We start from the raw sequence: 17,753 nt of genomic DNA, 5'->3' as shown, positions 1-17,753 counted from the left end.
ATATAAAAAATAAAATACAAGATTAATTTTCAGTTGTTGGATATGGCCAAATGAGATCTCAACCATTGAAAGGGTGCATAAGCACTCTTGTACCCGTCCACGTGAGGCGGATGGATACTTTTCGTTGATTTAACTCATAACAATCTCCTTTTCTTTAACACTACTCTCAATACCTTTTCTTTAACACTACTCTGAATACCTTTATACCGCATTTTTTTTTTTTTTTTTTTTTTTAACATTCTAAGCCCCTATACTTTTTCCATGATCAACAAATTGGAAGTTTTCAACTCTGCAATTTGTATATGTACAAAAAAGTTAAAATTTACATACAAGAGTAGCAAGGCTGCTAATATAATAAAAAGGCCAAAGGCTCTCAAAACATTGACAAATAGCAATAGCGTCCCGGGAATCTACAAATCCTCACATTTTTCTTTTCCTCCTCAAAGTAGGCATTGCTTTTAAACCTGTCTCAGGTTGCTGAGATTTTGACTTCTCCAGGGCCTGAAAATTAGGGTTATCATTTGTTTGATTGCGTTCCTCCTCGTCCTTATCCTGAAAATCTTCCTGTTGAGGCCCATTTGCATTTGCAGGCTGAACCTCACTCACTGATCTTCCATGCAAAATTGGCTCATGATCCCAAGTTTGGGCAGCACCAAAGGCCTGAAACCATTCCCAATCATATAATTTATAGCGACAAATATATAATTTTGTTTTGGAAGACCTGGTGAAAACAGAGCAAGACTTCTTGTTTTATTTTTTGAGTTTTATTTGATAATTTCCTCATATGAGTTTCAAACATAATTGACAAGGTGAGTATTTTAATATATTCATAGATCAAAATCAAAAACAAATTTCCTAGAAACTTTGATATACAAGAAATACAGAACTAATATTCTTGTTTATTCTACTTATTTCTTCAGTGTCTTCAATCTAATTCCCTTAAAAATTTATCTAAATGAGAGTTTCAAAATGTTCAAAGAGACTACCTCATCAAGTAATTCTCGAGAACGAGATTTGTTACTATTGTTAGCAATAATAGTATCAACACATCCCAGAACCGGCTCATCTAGGTCACTTCGGGGTTCAGCCTCTTCTGGGCAGAATCCACCTCCCATAGAAAGGTAATCTTTTGAGGAACTCCCGTCCACATTCTCTACTGCTACTTCATGATTAATACTATGAATTGCTCCAACTATTCCCCCACAAGAAGATGGATCTCGCTCATGTCCCACTTCCGCAATGTAATCAGAGTCACTTTGATTCAGGGAATCCCCAGCTCCTGCATATTTTACATTCTTCTTTGGCCGCGCTGACTGGAAAAAACAAACACGAAAAAAAATTATAAATGAGCAATACCATACCAATAATATGTGTTAAACAAATAGACCGGAAGAAACAGTAATATGCTTTTGTTCAGAAAGTTAAATCAATGTATCAACACAGACTCCTTGACAAGAAAATATATTTAATTTTCAATAAAAATATATCAATTAATATTTGTTCACTAACCCCTTCCATAGTGGAACTCACTGCAGTCTAACCCAAGCAATTCGATGAAGAGTAATTTATAGGACTAAAGTTAAAGAATATTATTGGCCCCAACATCAAGCAACTAGCCCAAATTTGAGAGCTTACGTAGGATGGTGCTATCTCTTCATGCACTTGGTATGTGAGTCGCAATGTTGAACGAGTCATAAATTGCACATTTTAAAGCAATTTTGCTGCACTGCTATTAAATAGTTTGCAAGAATAATTTATTTGGCTTTCCAAGATCTAGCAATTGTTGCTTCAGAACAAATAGAAGTGATTATTTTACTAGAAAGGAAAAAAGTATGTGATTATTCTCACTAAAAAACAATCATTACCTATAAAGGAAAATAAATTCATACATATCAAAAGACATATGACTTACCCTTCGCAGCACAGGGAGCTCCATTTGACCAAATCTGGTTTTTTCATTACATTCTTCACCATCGCAAGAGCTGGTCTCTGATGGTTTGGCATTGTAGCCACCTTTCATCCCCCTTCCCCTTCCTCTTCCTTTACCATTCCCTCTCTCTCTTCTCGCTTTCTCTCTAGTGGTGGTCCTCTGCTTCCTCTGCTGCTTTGAAACTTGATTTCCTGTACACTCCTCATCGTTTCCCTCAACAAAGGTGTCATTATTTAAAACTTCAGCAAATGCATCTTCATTCGAATTTGGTGGGCTCTTCCCTTTTCTTCGTTTGGGTTCACTGGAGGTAGAAGCTTCTTTACTTCCAGGCACATGCATCATCTCCGAGGATCGGTTGCCCGTAATTCCTTTGACAGCTTTTTGGATTCTCTTGCTACGAATTTTTGCAAACTTCTCATTGAAGGTGTAGAATGCTTCTAAACGCAACTGGGTCTGTATAAGGGCAGTTGAATGAAACACAAGTCAGGTAGATAAAGCAAACAAAGCCATACATATCACAAGTACAAACAGTAGAACACATGATTTTTCTATAATTCAGCTAATGCAACACCTCATTCATGTCTCGATAACAGAGAGAGAGAGAGAGAGAGAGAGAGAGAGAGAGAGAGATTTAACAACACAATCGTATGATCTTTGTCATTCATTAGAAAACAACAATCAGTTACAAGTATAAAGGGTGGACGGGTACCCACATGTTAAAATTCTGAGAATCTACAAAAAAGAATAAGGATAGATATTTTTCCTTCCATCAAAATCGTGAATTTGGTAATCCAAGATATTTAGAAACAGGCATGCTACTTGTGGATCTTAGGACCTTCATCTCGTGATCGAGAACCAAGGTTCAAGTATGATATCAAAGACATCAGGAGTTAAATGTTATGTCACACAGCATTAAGTTTGAGTGCTAAACCCAATCTTACCAACGCGTATGTCCACATATCCACAAAGAAATGGAGTTGCATAACATATAAAATGACGTATTATGGAGCACTCATGCATTACCTGTGCAATCTAATCTTTCTAGTGGTTAGTGGGCACAAGCTATTTTGGCTTCATCTTATCAATAGAATTCCTACCAGAAGTTATTGGTGATGTCTCTCCTGTTAAATTCTTAAGCGGCTAACCGGTTAGAGACCATATGATTCCACAGTGCGTATTTTTTGGTGTACTTGCGTTGTCATGACTACGTGTTTTTGGGCGTTCTAGTTTTGTCATGTTGAGTAGTACTCAACGGAATAAACTAGTACTTGATCCGTTCAATGTGTCTTTGTGGGATATGACACCACTCAAAAAGTTATCATTGCTATGAACCAAAATAAGATAAACTACATCGTCAGAGCCTTTTCCACCTAACTGGGGTCGGCTATACGAATCTTGTCCGCCATTATTCTACTCTATTAAGGGTCATACCTTCAGTGAGGCCACAAGTCCCCATATCTTTTCTCACTACTTTCAACTATGTCCTTTTGGGTATATCCCTTGCCCTTTTCAAGCCTTCCACTTGAACTAACTCAAATCTCCTAACAGGTGTTGTACTGAGTCTGCGCCACACATGGCCAGTCCATCTAAGTCTACTCTCTCATCTTATCGTCTATTGGAGCCACACCTAAATTTTTCCGAATATATTCATTTCGAATTCTATCCCTTCTTGTCTTGCCACTCATTCATCTCAACATCTTTATCTCCGCTACATTCATTCTATGGGTATATTGTTTTTAGACCGCCCAACATTCCACCCCATAGAGCAAAGCTAGTCTCACAAATGTCCTATAGAGTGGCAATCACATAAAATTTAGGTTGCACATCTCCACTTCGCCCACCCAGCTCTAATTTTATGTGTGACATCTTCATCAATCTCTCAATTTTCTTGGATTTTCGACCCAAGATATTGAAAGTGCGCTCTTTTTTGTATTTCCTAGCCGTCAATCTTAACTACTTTCTCATCTCTACTCCTATTATTACTAAACTTTCATTCCACATACTTGTCTTAATCCAACTAATTTTAATACCTTTAGATTCTAGAGCATCCATCCAAAGTTTTAACTTTGTGTTGATGTCGTTTTGGGTCTCATCGATTAAAACTATGTCATCCACGAACAACATGTACCACAGCACCTCATCTTACAGGTACCTAGTTACGTCGTCCATAACTGAAACAAAGAGATATGAGCTCAATGCTGACTCCTAATATAGACCTATTGTCACTGAAAACTCACTCATTTCTCCATTAATTGTTCGTACACTAGTTAGCGCTCCATCATACATATCTCTCACCAAGTCGCTGTAGTGTCAAAAGATTCCTTTATTTTTCAATACCTACCAAATCAAATCTCGAGGTACTCTATCATAAGCTTTCTCTAGATCAATAAAGACCATGTAGAGGTCTTTTCCCTTCGCTCTAAACTTCTCAATCAATTGCCCAAATAGGAAAGTAGCATTAGTTGTTGACCTCCTCGGCATAAAACCGAATTGGTTTTCTGATACACTTTATTTCATGCCTTAGTCGTTGTTCAATCACTCTCCCCCAAAAGCTTCATAGTGTGGCTAATAAGTTTGATCTCTCGATAGCACAATTATATATGTCTCCTTTATTCTTGTAAATAGGTACCACAGGTCTAAAAAGGGCGAGGACCATAAATTTTCCCTTAATAATTTTCAGAAATCAAAGTGTAAGGACTGCAAAGTTATATCAGCACAGTTTGAGAATATTTTAATGCAGATCAATGATCCAATTAAAAGAAAAATGAGAAGTACGAACTTCATTCTTACAGATGCCGCTTATCCTAAGAGGGAGAGGACAATCCAGGAAACTACCGGTTCCATCAAAATGCAAACAGAACAGAAAATAGTCCAAATGTGGAGAATTTGTGATCTGGCTTTATTTCTCTTTATTGTTCCTTGAAAATATTTGTGTTTCTTTACGGGGATTGGAAAATAAATTATGAGACTTCAAAGGCATCGTATATTGCGAACAATATATTATGGCACATGTCACCATCTTATACATATCATGCCTGTTTTTCATACCAAATACAGCAACAATGGATGAGCAATCTACACAACCAATTCTGAACTTCAGAATCATCTTGCGGACTCCATGTCCAGATCCAAGATGCAAGAGTTTACTAAAACAGCGGTTCATCTTTCGAACTTATCACAAATACAGGAACAATAAGTAATCAGAACTACAGTCTTACCTCATGGCGGTTATGCTCCCTTAAAACTGGAAGGAGCAATTCATCTGCCTTCTGGCTAGGCCAACCAAACCTTTCCCAACATAACCTGCAATTATTCTATAATTGATATGACCAATCGTGTAATACAAATACATAGAAGGAAGTATTCTAAACCCTCAAAAGACAGCCACAAATAGGGAAACGAATTTGCAAACAAGAAAAACCTATCTTAAGCTTCAAAATAAGATTGCACATAAATGCCCATTTCGAGTATGTAGATTTCTAAGCTGAATCACAGAACCACCCACCTTGTCAGTTGACCAGTATTTTCTATTTTAGACAAAGTAACCTGGTGAACGTTCCTTCACAATTTAAGCAAGAAAGGTTACTAAAGTATTCATTTCAGTAATTTTCTCAAGAAATTCTTTACTCTGTATATTGAATAAACAGTATGCATTTATCAGAAAAGAGATTCCCTAAATAACAGAATCCACATCATTCCAGAACCATAAAAACCCAAAATACAAGCTACTCTCAGAAATCTGTAACTGTTGCCATATCAAGAAGTTGAAAAGTTAACAAATCAGAATTGACCACTCACTTCCGAAGAAAAAGCAAATCAGGCTTTCCCCACAAAAACGGCTCTGTTGATTCATCGACTTGTGGGGATTTATAAGCAGAAAGAACAGACTCACTGGGGAAGGATGAAGGAATACACCAGTTCTTGCTCACATTTCTCTGGATAAAAAAAGCATGACAATTAAGAGCACTGTCAAGAAACTATCAATAAGATCGACCAAATAGAAAGTTTAAAAAGCTTTTTCCTTTTGGCCAGTACAAGGAGAAGAGAATAACAGAGATTACATGCTTCTCCATGAAAATCTGTTTCAGGTTTGCAATATCCTCAGATTCTTGATCAATATTGCATCTCCCATCACTATTGTCATCAAGAAGAACATCCCCCATGCTTTCACAGACATCTTCATCCTTTTTACTTTCTTTTGATGATTTTTTTCGAGTTTCCTTGCCAGTTTGAGCATGGACCTTGTTTAAAATGGAAGGATCTGGAGATTCAAGCCATTCTCTGAACTTCTGGAGACCACCCTCCTCAGGAAATGCATTTACAATTTCAATAGCATTAACAATACCAACACCACTGACAAGTAAAGTCACAGAGTCAAATTTTGAACAAGTAATATAACATCAGCATGACTACTCAAGAGAATATGATTTTTTTTCATACTCAAAAGGATTTCATATGCTAGCAGAATTATCAAACGAAGAGAATATGAAAGAGCACCGAAAGGATCAAAATAAGTTCCTACAAAAACCCAATTACTCTCCATATACACAAGACTCATGAAAAGAGGAAAAACATAATGCACATGGTTCAAAACATTCTTTATAACCCACAATTTCTTTTTTCTTTTCTAAGATTTTATAGTTAGAAATTCACTAATGTAGAGGTTTACAAACAATGTTCAACTTTACCTGATACCTTCAGTATAATCACTCCCAAGAAGCAAAGCCATTCGGATAAGCTTATCTCTGGTTAATCCAAGCTCATTCTCCACATCCTATGAGGGAAAAGAAAAAAGAACTTACATAAGCAATGTATTGCATAAATTAATCAAAAACTCCATGAAACTCATGAGTGCCATATAACTTCTAACCACAAAATATCTCATGTCAGTTGAAAAAGGACAATCTGAAATCCCCACTAGACTGAATACATATTTGCAAGTTGGTTGCTGCATATGGAAACTGATACCAGGGTAAAAAAAACAAAAGTATGAAACATCTATAGGAGATCTTGAAAAATATGAAAACATAGATGACTGTGAAAAGGTTAAAAAAGCTGACCGCCCCTCAACGGTAAACACCACGTAGAAAGGATAAAGAAACCAATTAAACTACAAAAAAACAGAATAAATTATTTGAAGGGAAAAAAAGTCAAAACAAAGAAAAGATGAAAGCAACATGCAAGCAGCCTACTAGAGAAGGAACAGAAAGCTGACAGACTACAACCTTTATAAGGTACATCTCGACATATTTTCGGTCATCAAAAATATTCTTGTATATGCTACGCGCTCCAAATAAGAAAGCATCAGAGTCATCAGTCACAACCCCATCAACGAGATTACTTAGCTCCATATAGGCACATTGTGCTTCAGCTTCCATAGGTGCAATAATATAAGGTAAGCCAAACATTTGAAGCAGCTCCTGTCAATAAATAGAACAAGCTAAGTGCATATTTAGGTGAATGTATTGTCTAAATAACATCAGGTGATTTACTGATTTCTAGCACTTGACAAATTACGTCATCTAAATTGATTCAAGATACAAAACAAAGAGAAAGAAATTAACTTCTCATGCTACAATAAGAAAGTAACCATTAATCAACAGAAGAGAGAGATGGTCCAGGTTTACAGTGATCAGCCCATAGTGCAAATTTTGGGAAAGAAGATGCTTATAAACAGAAACTCTTTCCAATCCTTACCCTGTTATCAAATAAAATAAAAGTATTATGAAAACCATTCATAGGCAGGCTTCGCATGGGGAATCCCAGTATCAAAACAGAACTTACCTTTCTTTGGCAAAAATTGGGTATTGTTCCAAATGGTGGCAATGCTCTAAGAGCTTGGGACAACCAACTTACCCACGGTAGAACAAAAAGGATGGATTATACTCAAAGGAATCTTTCTCATTCATCTAGTTCCCTTCTTTTCAATTGATCAAAAACAGTAATCAGAGGCAACTCAGTCAATTATTTCTACATGTATGATAGTTAAAAATTAAAACTTAATGGATCCATCCCATGTACCCATGTGAGATAGCAACAAGGGAAAAGCAGTACAACAATGAGTAGTATGAAGGAACATGGGTTGGGAACCAGTCTAGGATTGAATATAATTTTACTCATCAAGAATAATTTGAACAAGATATACAACAGAGAAGAGAGATAAGAAAGTTAAACCACAATAGTCACTCAGGGCCCAACGAAGTGGAAAAACTACATTCTTTTGAGGTAGTACAGTGGCAGCACTGGAATTTAGGAAAGGGCCTGGCAATGGGCAGGCCCGGTATGCCCAATTACATCTTAGATGATCGATGTGTAGACAGGAACCGGCCTGGCCCAGCCATGAACTGCCGAACCAGGGCCCAGCCCAATACGAATCTGGGAAGAGCACTTTAGAGCCAGCCCAACCCTTCACAGCACATATGTTGGCCCCGTGCCAAGCTTAGCCAGGCCAGGTTGGGGAACCCGGCCCATCACCATGCCTACTTAGGATGTAGTGTACAAGCATGAACACCTCAACCAAAACCAATCAAGCTCACACTTTAAATCTTATTATAAAGATTATATTATTTGCATATATTAAGTTTTCAATAAATCTATGCTTCAAACACCATTAAGGGCAAGGTACAAATTAGATGCTATGTGAGACGATAAATTGATGTTGTTAAAATAGAAATCAGTTAAAGTATCGTATTCCAAAGCAGGTCAACAAAGAACGAACTTTTATGTGACCGGGGGTCAATTTCACAAAGAGCACGAGAAGGCAAGTCATGTCATTCATCAGTCACCAACACAGCAAATCATGACCAGTTACCCCTGAACACAAAAACAATTAATAAAGAAATAACTTATCAAAAAGAAAAACATGGTCTATGCATGTGTAATTGGAATATACAAACATCTACGATCATAAAAGAAATGCTTGGTCTGAAGTCTCAAGACATACCTGACACTCTGCAAACATCTCGCTGCTAGCATATTCAGCATTCCTCTCAAGCTTTCTCTGTTGATCACCCAAATCAAGCTGCTCTTGTCTCAATAGAGATATTTCTTCATCCAATGTATCCTGAAACTCCATACGGTCTTGAAATTCATTCACATCCTTATGGTAATCTTCTTGATCAGCAAGAAGGTCTACTTCTACAGCATTTACCTCCGTTTCCTTTGCATCATCAGATAACTCCTTTTCCTTCGATGAAGATATTTTGAGATCAAGATCAGCTTCTTTAGCACTAATCTCCCTATCCTTTATATCATCAGATAACCCCTTCTCCTTCGATGAAAACTCTTTAATGTCAACAGGAGCATTTTCAATATCACAATGATGTTGTGAAGATAACGAATGATGCAAATTATTTAGTGGAGTATCACCACTAAATGCATCAAACACATTGCTGGCCATGATAGCAGGTACATCAGAATTGACATTAGGAGGCCCCTCTAACTCAGAAACAATTTCCTGTTTCCTAAAGTCAACCACGAGTTCGTCTTGCATAATTGAGCAGTTTTTATGGGACTGTAGTTTTTGGTCTTGGTAGGCATCTGACAAGACAGGTCCAGCAATTTGATGCTTAATCCCATCTTGTTCAGATCCCATCCTGGTATGAAGTGATGCTTCAAACTGGCTCCCAGTCAAAGGAAAGTCCAACAGAACTGAATTTCCATCAATCTTATGCTCACCATCTTCAGAAGAAATTATTTTATTGCTCTCTTTACAAATATCAAATCTTTGAATGGAAGGCTTTGGAGTCTCCACTTCCGAAAATAGGTTGATGCATTTTCCTCCACTGTTTTCCTGTAGACTCCTCCTTATTGCCTCCTGGATTTCAGCTTCTTCAGCCAGACTTCCTTTTGAAACAGTTTGCTTAGTTTCAATAGGAGAGTTAGATGTTTCAACAGGTAAATCACAGGTCCCATCTTCCCAATCGACCTCCCCTTCATCACTGCCGTTTGATGCCTCAACCTGAGATGGATGCGACTCCTCCATGGATGCAGTATTTTCAGCAACCAAACTTGTAAAGAACTCATCCTCATCTTTCCCATGGCCAACAAATTCATCTTCTGAGAAGGAGATCTCTATGGCATGAGTGCCTCCAAGGGTAGAGCATGTATGAAGAAGATTGTTCTCATCCATCTGTATTGAATCCCCATTTCTGCCTTCAAACAAATCTCTTTCATTATTTTCCTTCAAACTTGAAGCTTTTTTAGGGCAGATAGAACTGGGAGCACCCTTGGCAACTTCATCATCAGTGGTGGCAACCAGGCCCACCATATTATTTGTTTCTGTACTCTTCACTTGCTCAAGTTCTTTCATCATTTCCAAATTCCATTGCAGATCACGAGTCATTCGAATCCCCATTCCCCTTAATCTGCTAACCCTAACCCGTCCCCTCTCATCAAGGTAAGTCTCTACTGCACCATCCAATTCCCTCTCAGATTCATCAATGGCAGCTCTAGTGTTAGAGCTGAAACCAATTGTAGATGGGATAGATTCCACAGGTTGAAATTTAGAATTAGTCCCTTGCAACTGATGCTCAGTATCTCCACTGCTACTGACCCCAGAGGTACTCAGCACACTAGAGGACAATTCAAAGGTGTAAAGTAATGAGAACTGGAGATGTCAGCAAGCACCGACAACATAAACATGTACAAAGATTAGGAAAAATTATGCAAGAAAACATTATAAACAAGTATCTGATGTAGCAAGGTATGCCGTACTCCAAATGGAAATTTACCATCTTCTGATGAAGGATGATAAACTGGATTTCAGGAAATATCTGTGCTATGCAATTTGGAGAATGAAATAAAACTGAACTGAAATTCAAGTTTGTGAATCAAAACTACGATTATGAACATGCAAATGTTCCTGACGGAATTCAATAATATCTCGTTAGAACCATAGTTTTAAATCTACCATTCCAAAACATTCCAAGGAGCTTGACATCAAGGTCTCAACATTGCCTCAATCTCTATGACCATGTAATATTCAGGATTGCTTCCTTAAACAATAGACATTCAGCACAAAGTCCAAAGTCACCAAACTCAATTCAAGCCATAAAGTAAGTTCAAAAATGTTACCAAGTCTAAGAAAGCAACCAATGTGACAACATTTTTCTTAGCCGGGAAACATTTAAGGGCAAGTGTACTGCTTGTACAATGAGAAGAAATCTAAATCAAATGAACTTACTTCTTGTCACCACTATAAGATGATGAAAAGATGAACTCTCTGTTGCTTTCAGATGCAATCCTGGAAGCTGGCAATCCACCAACTCCCCTTCCACCAGCAAATTTCTGCACTTCATTTATCTCCCGACGAAAAGCAACTGTTTTGAGATAAGAATGTATCTGTAGCTCAGAAAATTTTGAGGGTGCCTGGAGAAAACGGATCAATAAATCAGTCTTTATAAGCCCCAACATATGACGAATCGAAACACTACACCCCATAAGCTAACGTCAAATTCTTAAGGCATTCAATTCAGAAGGAACACAGGATATGCAATTTCTGCCTATTTTTAAGACATCATCACGAATGTGATATGCATTACTCAGTGGACCATGGAAAATCATACTCCGTCAGGATCATCAAAGTCCAATGAAATATTAGATGGTGATGGAGAGAAGTACCCATCAGAACAGGACAGAACACCCTACTGGGAGTCCCACTCTCCCTCCAAAACTGTCCATCTCATTGGATAGTCGTAACTATAATGAATTAAGGTCTTCATAGCTGGCAGGGATAGGGCAGACTTTCTGGGCTCTAAATAGGTATCAGATAACACTTCGTAGCCCTTTAAAATTTCAAAACAACTCTAGAGATGACAAAGAATCTACCCAGAAGTAAAAGTCACAATCTGCATTTTGTAAAACAGAAGTAGAATCGTAACATGCAGAATTGAAATGAGAATCAAATGATCCAAACCAAAATCCCACATCTTATTTAATAGATGCTACTTTAGGTAAAAACAACCTAGTTCAGTTAGAACAAGGTTCCTACACTCAGAACTCGGACTCGGACTCGACTCGAACTCAACAACATTCCAAGGAGTTGAACAAACTACCCATTAAATAGGGGTATATTGTATATCTTGGAATAACATGGGGCAAAATGATGATATAACCCCTTAGATGATCGACTTTGATGGTTTTATGTTTTCTACTTTGCCATCATCTATAGAAACTAACAGCTAAAATAACTCACAAAAAGGTGCTCACCTCCAGGAATAGCATGCAAGTACAACTCCTTAAGATTATATCAATGGTAGAATACAAAAGAGAACTAATTACATAAGAATTTATAACCCTATGCACAAAGGATTCTCAGTCATGACCCAATGACAGTTATTTGCTCATATGACCGATATCTACTTAGGGGAAGCATGATAAGGCTAGTTATGCTTTGAATCCCAACTACATAGGCATGCGAGAAGGCATATGGTTTGAGATGGTTGAGATATTTCTTCTATTTTATATTCATAATTTGCAATTTCCTATTTTCATGTGCTGTTTCCTCCCTCAACATATATTGAATCATGCATATACTGTATTTGATAGGGATAGCTTTTTCACAATTTGTATTGCACAAGGTTATTTTATTCTTCCTATTTATGATGTTATGCAAAAGAGAAAGCCTTGTTCTTCATCATTATGACAGCAAAGAATAATGCTGCTCAGTATCCCTAAATCCTAAAAGTCCATTATAGTTCCCAATATTCCTATAAGCTTCCATAAATAATTGTATCCAAACTTTGAAGAGATAAAAATCACCATAAATTACATTGCTACATCAGTTCAACTGAGCAGGTCCACCTAAAGTGCACTATCATTAATTTATGTGAAACGTGACATAGACATTTCATATAACTAAAGTTAACAAAACCTAGTTTATCAGAATTTTGCCAGGTTAACTTGTTTACTCATAACCTTCCAGTTAATATAACTTGTGTGTGAAACGACTAAATTAAGTATTGCTTAAAAGAGTAATTACTCTAAAACAGCATTCATAACCATCCCATAGAAAGACATCATGTAAAAGGAGAAGGATGAAGAATCACAAAAAAGCCACAGTTAAAATGATGGATTCCACATGGCTACTTCATAAAGCAGATGAATATTTTACCTTCTTAACCTTCTGATACTTCTGTCTGTTTTCTGCCATCAATTGCTCTCTCATCTGTACATAAAAGTATTACAGCTCAAAACGAACTAACTTATTTGAGTTAGATAGTCACATTCAGTAACCAGCTGAACTCTATACCACTTACCTGAACCAGAAGATCTAGTTGCATAGATGGAGGCAATGCTGCCAATATTGCTGGGTCAACTTTTCCCTGTCCTGTTGGCTGAAAGAGAAAAGACCATGTTTGGTCATCAAACTCTAAAAGTTTAAGTGAACATGGTATATAGTGATTACTAATTCCTTCTATTCACATTCTGCCATGCCCCAACATTTTGTAATGTACTGCAATTGATCTTTTTCTCATTAGTATCGTGTTGTTAGTACATTTTTCAAGAGATATGTATGGTGGGGGTGTTGATACATGGCATAAGCATGCACATAAAAATACATGCAACACATGCATGCAGTGGAGCACACCAATAATATGAATATATATGCATATATGCGTATAAGTATGAGTTTTGTGTTGGTGCATTGTCTGTGGTGTACCGATAAATAAGTTCCCCTACGTTTTGCGAAAATCATGTGTTCAAAATCTTTAGAACAAACTAGTAATCCATGGTAAGGGGCCTATAATAGTAGTGCTATCACAAATCATCAATGCTGCAACATAACATATCAGCACGGTAACATGGATTCATGAATGGCTTCCTAGTGGGCTGCATATACCAAAATCTTAGTATTTTGCTTTCATAGTTCCATTTGGTCGTGCTTAACACACCTTCAAACCTGCTTCTGAAGTTCCTTTTGCAAAATAAAATTCTTAAACCCAATTCCATCATTAGCAGTAAAAAGAAAAACAAGATAATCAAATTCAAAAACAAAGATTAACAAAGGCAGATACTTTTGTCCAGACCATACCCAAGGAGCACATAAAAAAAGGGAGCGCCTAGAGATTAAACCCTTAAAAATAGCATTGCAAGTTCAACATCAATGATACAGACAGCCCCTAGTGCATCTCATACTCTAAATATTTAATTTTCTCTACACAATCCAAACCAAGGCAAAATTGGCTCAATTTGATGTGGTTGAGATAAACCATACAAAAAATTTAAATAAGGGAAAGGCAATATGCAACGGAATCAGGAGTGAATAAAATGATATAAAACAGATAGCGATGGAATATACTATGCTACAGACAACTACTTACAAAGATCATTTCCTCACTCTCATCCAGGTTGTCTTCCTCTTCAATGGGAACCCCAGCAGCTGAGGTTGATGCCTCGCTAATAAACGCACCATCTTCTTCAGCAGCAAGAGAAGCTGCCAACCTTCATCGAAACAGATCAACTGAATAGTGTCATAGCTAGTAGCATCGATCAAAAAAGGAGTAGGGAATACAGATATTAGCACAACAAGCAGCAATGTAAGAAGTAAGAAATACAAATATTAGCACAACAAGCAGCAATGCAAGACGGATATAGAGAAAGATGAATGTGAAGCTCTAAATATATGTTCTCCTAAAGAAAAAGCACAGGTATGGATTTAGTTGGTAGCAGACACAGTGATTAGGTGCACAAGCAAGGCTACATGGCTATGGTGTAGCACCAGCATAATGATTGATCAACAATAGGCTTCATTTTCTATGTGGTGCCTGTGCTCATTGGCTTTGGATTTGTAAAAATGTTGTCGAGAAGCATGTGAGTGTAAACACTTGGGTACTTATGTGCAAGAAAAACAATGCCTGCTCTGTTGATTCTAGATTTACAACTCTACATTATACCATACAGAATATTAAAGTTGGAAGTGCATAATTCAGATTTCCAAATACAAATGCAATCGTCTGAAAAATTTTGATTTTTCAAACATACGATTCAGTTGGCATAAGTATCAGATGACACAATAGGTCGTAGAAACAAGACATTGGTTAGTTACGTCTCATAAACATCACTGATATAATCAAAACAATGGCCAAGTACTAAGAAGTGTGCAAACCAGAATCAATCTAGATTAATAGTGAGGGAAACATAGTCGACGATCAACAATGCCTCTTAGTATGGATAAATCCAAAATTCCAGAAAAATCTATAAAAGTATTAGCCTCCAGAATCTTCATAGCGTTGAAGAATGCATTCTCAAATTTGAGATACTCAAAATATCACCAAAGGTTCAGACACTAGGTTAACCAGGAGACTCTTCACATATACTTTTCAGATGGGAAAACCCTCAATCCAGCAAATAAATGCTACACCCACAACTGAAACTGGTGTCAATCATAGCCTTCACTATTCCCATTAAGAGGATCAAAGTTTTTCAGGGAAACCTGTGCAATGTGAAACTTTGAAAGCAGGATTATTATGAAAAGGGAACCATAATGTACTTCTTTTAAAAGCACGGTAGAAATCTTTAGCCGGAATGCTCAATTTATTAATCTGGTCTTCTTCACCTCAAGTATCATCAGCGAGAAAAATAACTGAAAGTTTTGTGACTACTCTACCATACCAAAACAATCAACCACAGATCAAAAAAGAATAATATAAAAGAAAAAAGCAAGAAAAATAATTATCTCTACTAAAACTATAATGATGAAAAACAAAATACATCAATACTAGTAAAGATGGAGACATAGGATGGGAAATGAACCTTACAATGCATCTGCATTGTCCTGGTTGTAAGCTTCTTTCACTCCCTCCTTTTCTTCCTCTGCCACCAATTTAGAGGGTTCAGTCACAACCCCTTTTCCCTTTGCTCCAATTTTCTTCCTCCCTACTGCAAATTCTTTAGCTAATTCTTCTAACTTCCGTTTCTTGAGCTACAGATCAAAATAATAATAATAATAATAATAAACAATCACAACAATAATTATAACAGACAGATAAACAATTGTAAACGCGTATTGACGATCTTAAACACCCCAAAGCCTGGGATTTATCTCGCATGTAAATTGAAGTCATTAGTTGGCTCAAAAATTGAAACTAATACCAAAGCACTATGAACTCTCAAAAATAATAGCAAATATTTATAAACTGATATTGAAACCCCTGCGACAGCCGAAAAGGTTCCCACCTCTATAGTAGCAAATTCTAACTGAAAACTTAAGAAGCGTCAACAGAACAAATTATTCAAGTAGAACTGACGGAAAAGTCATGATTGCAGAAGGAATGTCGCGCTATAGTTTCTCTTGCTTCTCCTGAACAGACATAACAAATTTGCAGTTCGCAGCAAACAAAGAATAAAACACAAAGAGATAGAGAACACGAAGAGATAGAGGTGTAGTGTGAGAATAAGCAGCTTTTAAACCCAAAACGAAGAAGGATTCAAAGAACTCACATGATTGAGGAGCAGCTTTTCCGCAGTTTTCCTGATCTTCGCCTGCGCATTCTCCCTCTGCCTCCTGCGGGCAATCACAGTGCGTCTCTTCAGGGCCGGCGTGCCCCCATCAAACACAAACACCGGCTTCGTCCTCAAAAACAAGAGCTTACAAATTCGCCTGAAAAACCCTATCAAATGGGCATTCTTCACCATCTCCCCCCTCTCATCTCTCATCGCCTTCATAAACTGAATTATCCAAATGCTCGCATCTGACACAATGATAAAAAAAAAAAAGTAAGCAAAACGGCCCGAAAATTATCAGAATGACCGTGAAATTCAGCACAGTGATCAGAAAATTTAGCGCCGGAAACCTGATCAGAATTGTTGGAGAAGAGCGAAAGTATGGGAAAGATGAATTAGATGTGGAATAAAGGGGGAATTTACCGATTGCTAGTTTTTTTCCGGCTAAGTTTTCGACGGAGAGGCGGCGACCAACTGGAGCGAGAAGGTCCCAAAGGCCATGAACTCCCATCTCTCTCTCCCTACTCTGTGTGTACGCCGCAGCGCGGCTCGGCGCGAAGGACTCGAGCTTCTAAGTTTTATGACTTGGGAAAGGTTTCTACGCTTCCCCAGCAGCGTACAAGTTCTATTATCCCCCGCACCATCCTTGCGATAAGAGAGTCGCTCCCGTGTCATCTTAGCCCCGTCTTCTCAAAGTATTATTTTTTATTTTTTTTTTGTGTTTAAGTAATGATTTTATAAAAAAAAAATTTGTTGGAACTCAAACGATTACCATTAAATTTGATACACATCTCTAAAAAAAAAATTATTACAAATATGGAATTTGACTTTTCTAAAAATCTATACTAAATTTAATAATAATCCTTTGAAAACATATACACATGAGTGTGGGAAGATCTCATAGGATCATTACTCTTTTTAAATACAAATTGTATGAATATGGAATTTAGTATGAGCCATTTTGGGGCACCTATAAAAAATATTAAAAATAGTTTTTGGATAAACTATAATAATAAAAATACCCTTTGAAACTTTGAAAGGTATTTTGGTGAGGACAAGCTTTCTATGCTTCCCTTACGGCATAGAAGATCTATTCTCCCCTTATCCAACCGTCCATTCTGAATGGAGAGCTAAGATTGCTTCAATCACAATGTCACGTTTCTACACTATTTTATTTTTAATTTGGTCTATAAATTATTTTGACACTAAATTTTGGACATCCCATTCCTCTATTAAACTCGCATTAGTGAAAAATATAAAAAAAAATATTTTCAATAAAATAAAATGACCAAAAGGAAAAGTTTATATGCTTCCCCTACAGCATAGAAGTTCTATCCTCCTCTTACCATCCAACCGTCTAATTTTGATCGAGAGAGCC

The 17,753-nt window shown here is 37.1% G+C and overlaps 1 protein-coding gene across 5 annotated transcripts; it reads right to left on the bottom strand.

Annotated features, from left to right (window-relative positions):
* Positions 1-273: 273 nt before the first annotated feature.
* On the bottom strand, positions 274-17,074 carry UVH3 (5'-3' exonuclease family protein). 5 transcript variants are annotated; one of them, XM_020670051.2, is made up of 17 exons: positions 16,799-17,023; positions 16,373-16,623; positions 15,691-15,854; positions 14,254-14,374; positions 13,189-13,266; positions 13,044-13,097; positions 11,115-11,299; positions 9,081-10,503; positions 8,874-8,993; positions 7,156-7,350; positions 6,619-6,704; positions 5,992-6,283; positions 5,729-5,865; positions 5,149-5,233; positions 1,913-2,383; positions 987-1,313; positions 274-660 (listed from the first exon to the last, which is right to left on the bottom strand). In XM_020670051.2, the coding sequence occupies exons 1-17, from the start codon at positions 16,884-16,886 to the stop codon at positions 421-423; spliced, it is 4,317 nt and encodes a 1,438-aa protein (XP_020525710.1). In that variant the 5' UTR covers positions 16,887-17,023; the 3' UTR covers positions 274-420. The 5 variants fall into 5 exon arrangements, 2 of the variants coding, with proteins under 2 accessions (XP_020525710.1, XP_006848746.1); XR_016045720.1 differs by having other exon boundaries at positions 5,149-5,244; positions 8,874-10,503; positions 16,799-17,074; XM_006848683.4 differs by having other exon boundaries at positions 8,874-10,503; positions 16,799-17,074.
* Between the last annotated feature and the right edge of the window lie 679 nt (positions 17,075-17,753).

The sequence above is a fragment of the Amborella trichopoda genome, chromosome 12 (genome assembly GCF_054954075.1).
Source record: "Amborella trichopoda isolate Santa Cruz 75 chromosome 12, AtrichopodaSantaCruz75HAP2 v2.0, whole genome shotgun sequence".
Taxonomy (NCBI): Eukaryota; Viridiplantae; Streptophyta; class Magnoliopsida; order Amborellales; family Amborellaceae; genus Amborella; species Amborella trichopoda.
This window is presented reverse-complemented; position numbering and strand designations above follow the sequence as displayed.

Bases quoted from the DNA above. Each gene is read 5' to 3' on its own strand.
- UVH3 (XM_006848683.4), bottom strand. From the start codon at position 16,886: ATGGGAGTTCATGGCCTTTGGGACCTTCTCGCTCCAGTTGGTCGCCGC. The intron at 2,384-5,148 runs GTAAGACTGTAG...GCCCTTATACAG, and splicing joins GGGAGCATAACCGCCATGAG to ACCCAGTTGCGTTTAGAAGC. The intron at 661-986 runs GTAGTCTCTTTG...GAATGGTTTCAG, and splicing joins CTCGAGAATTACTTGATGAG to GCCTTTGGTGCTGCCCAAAC.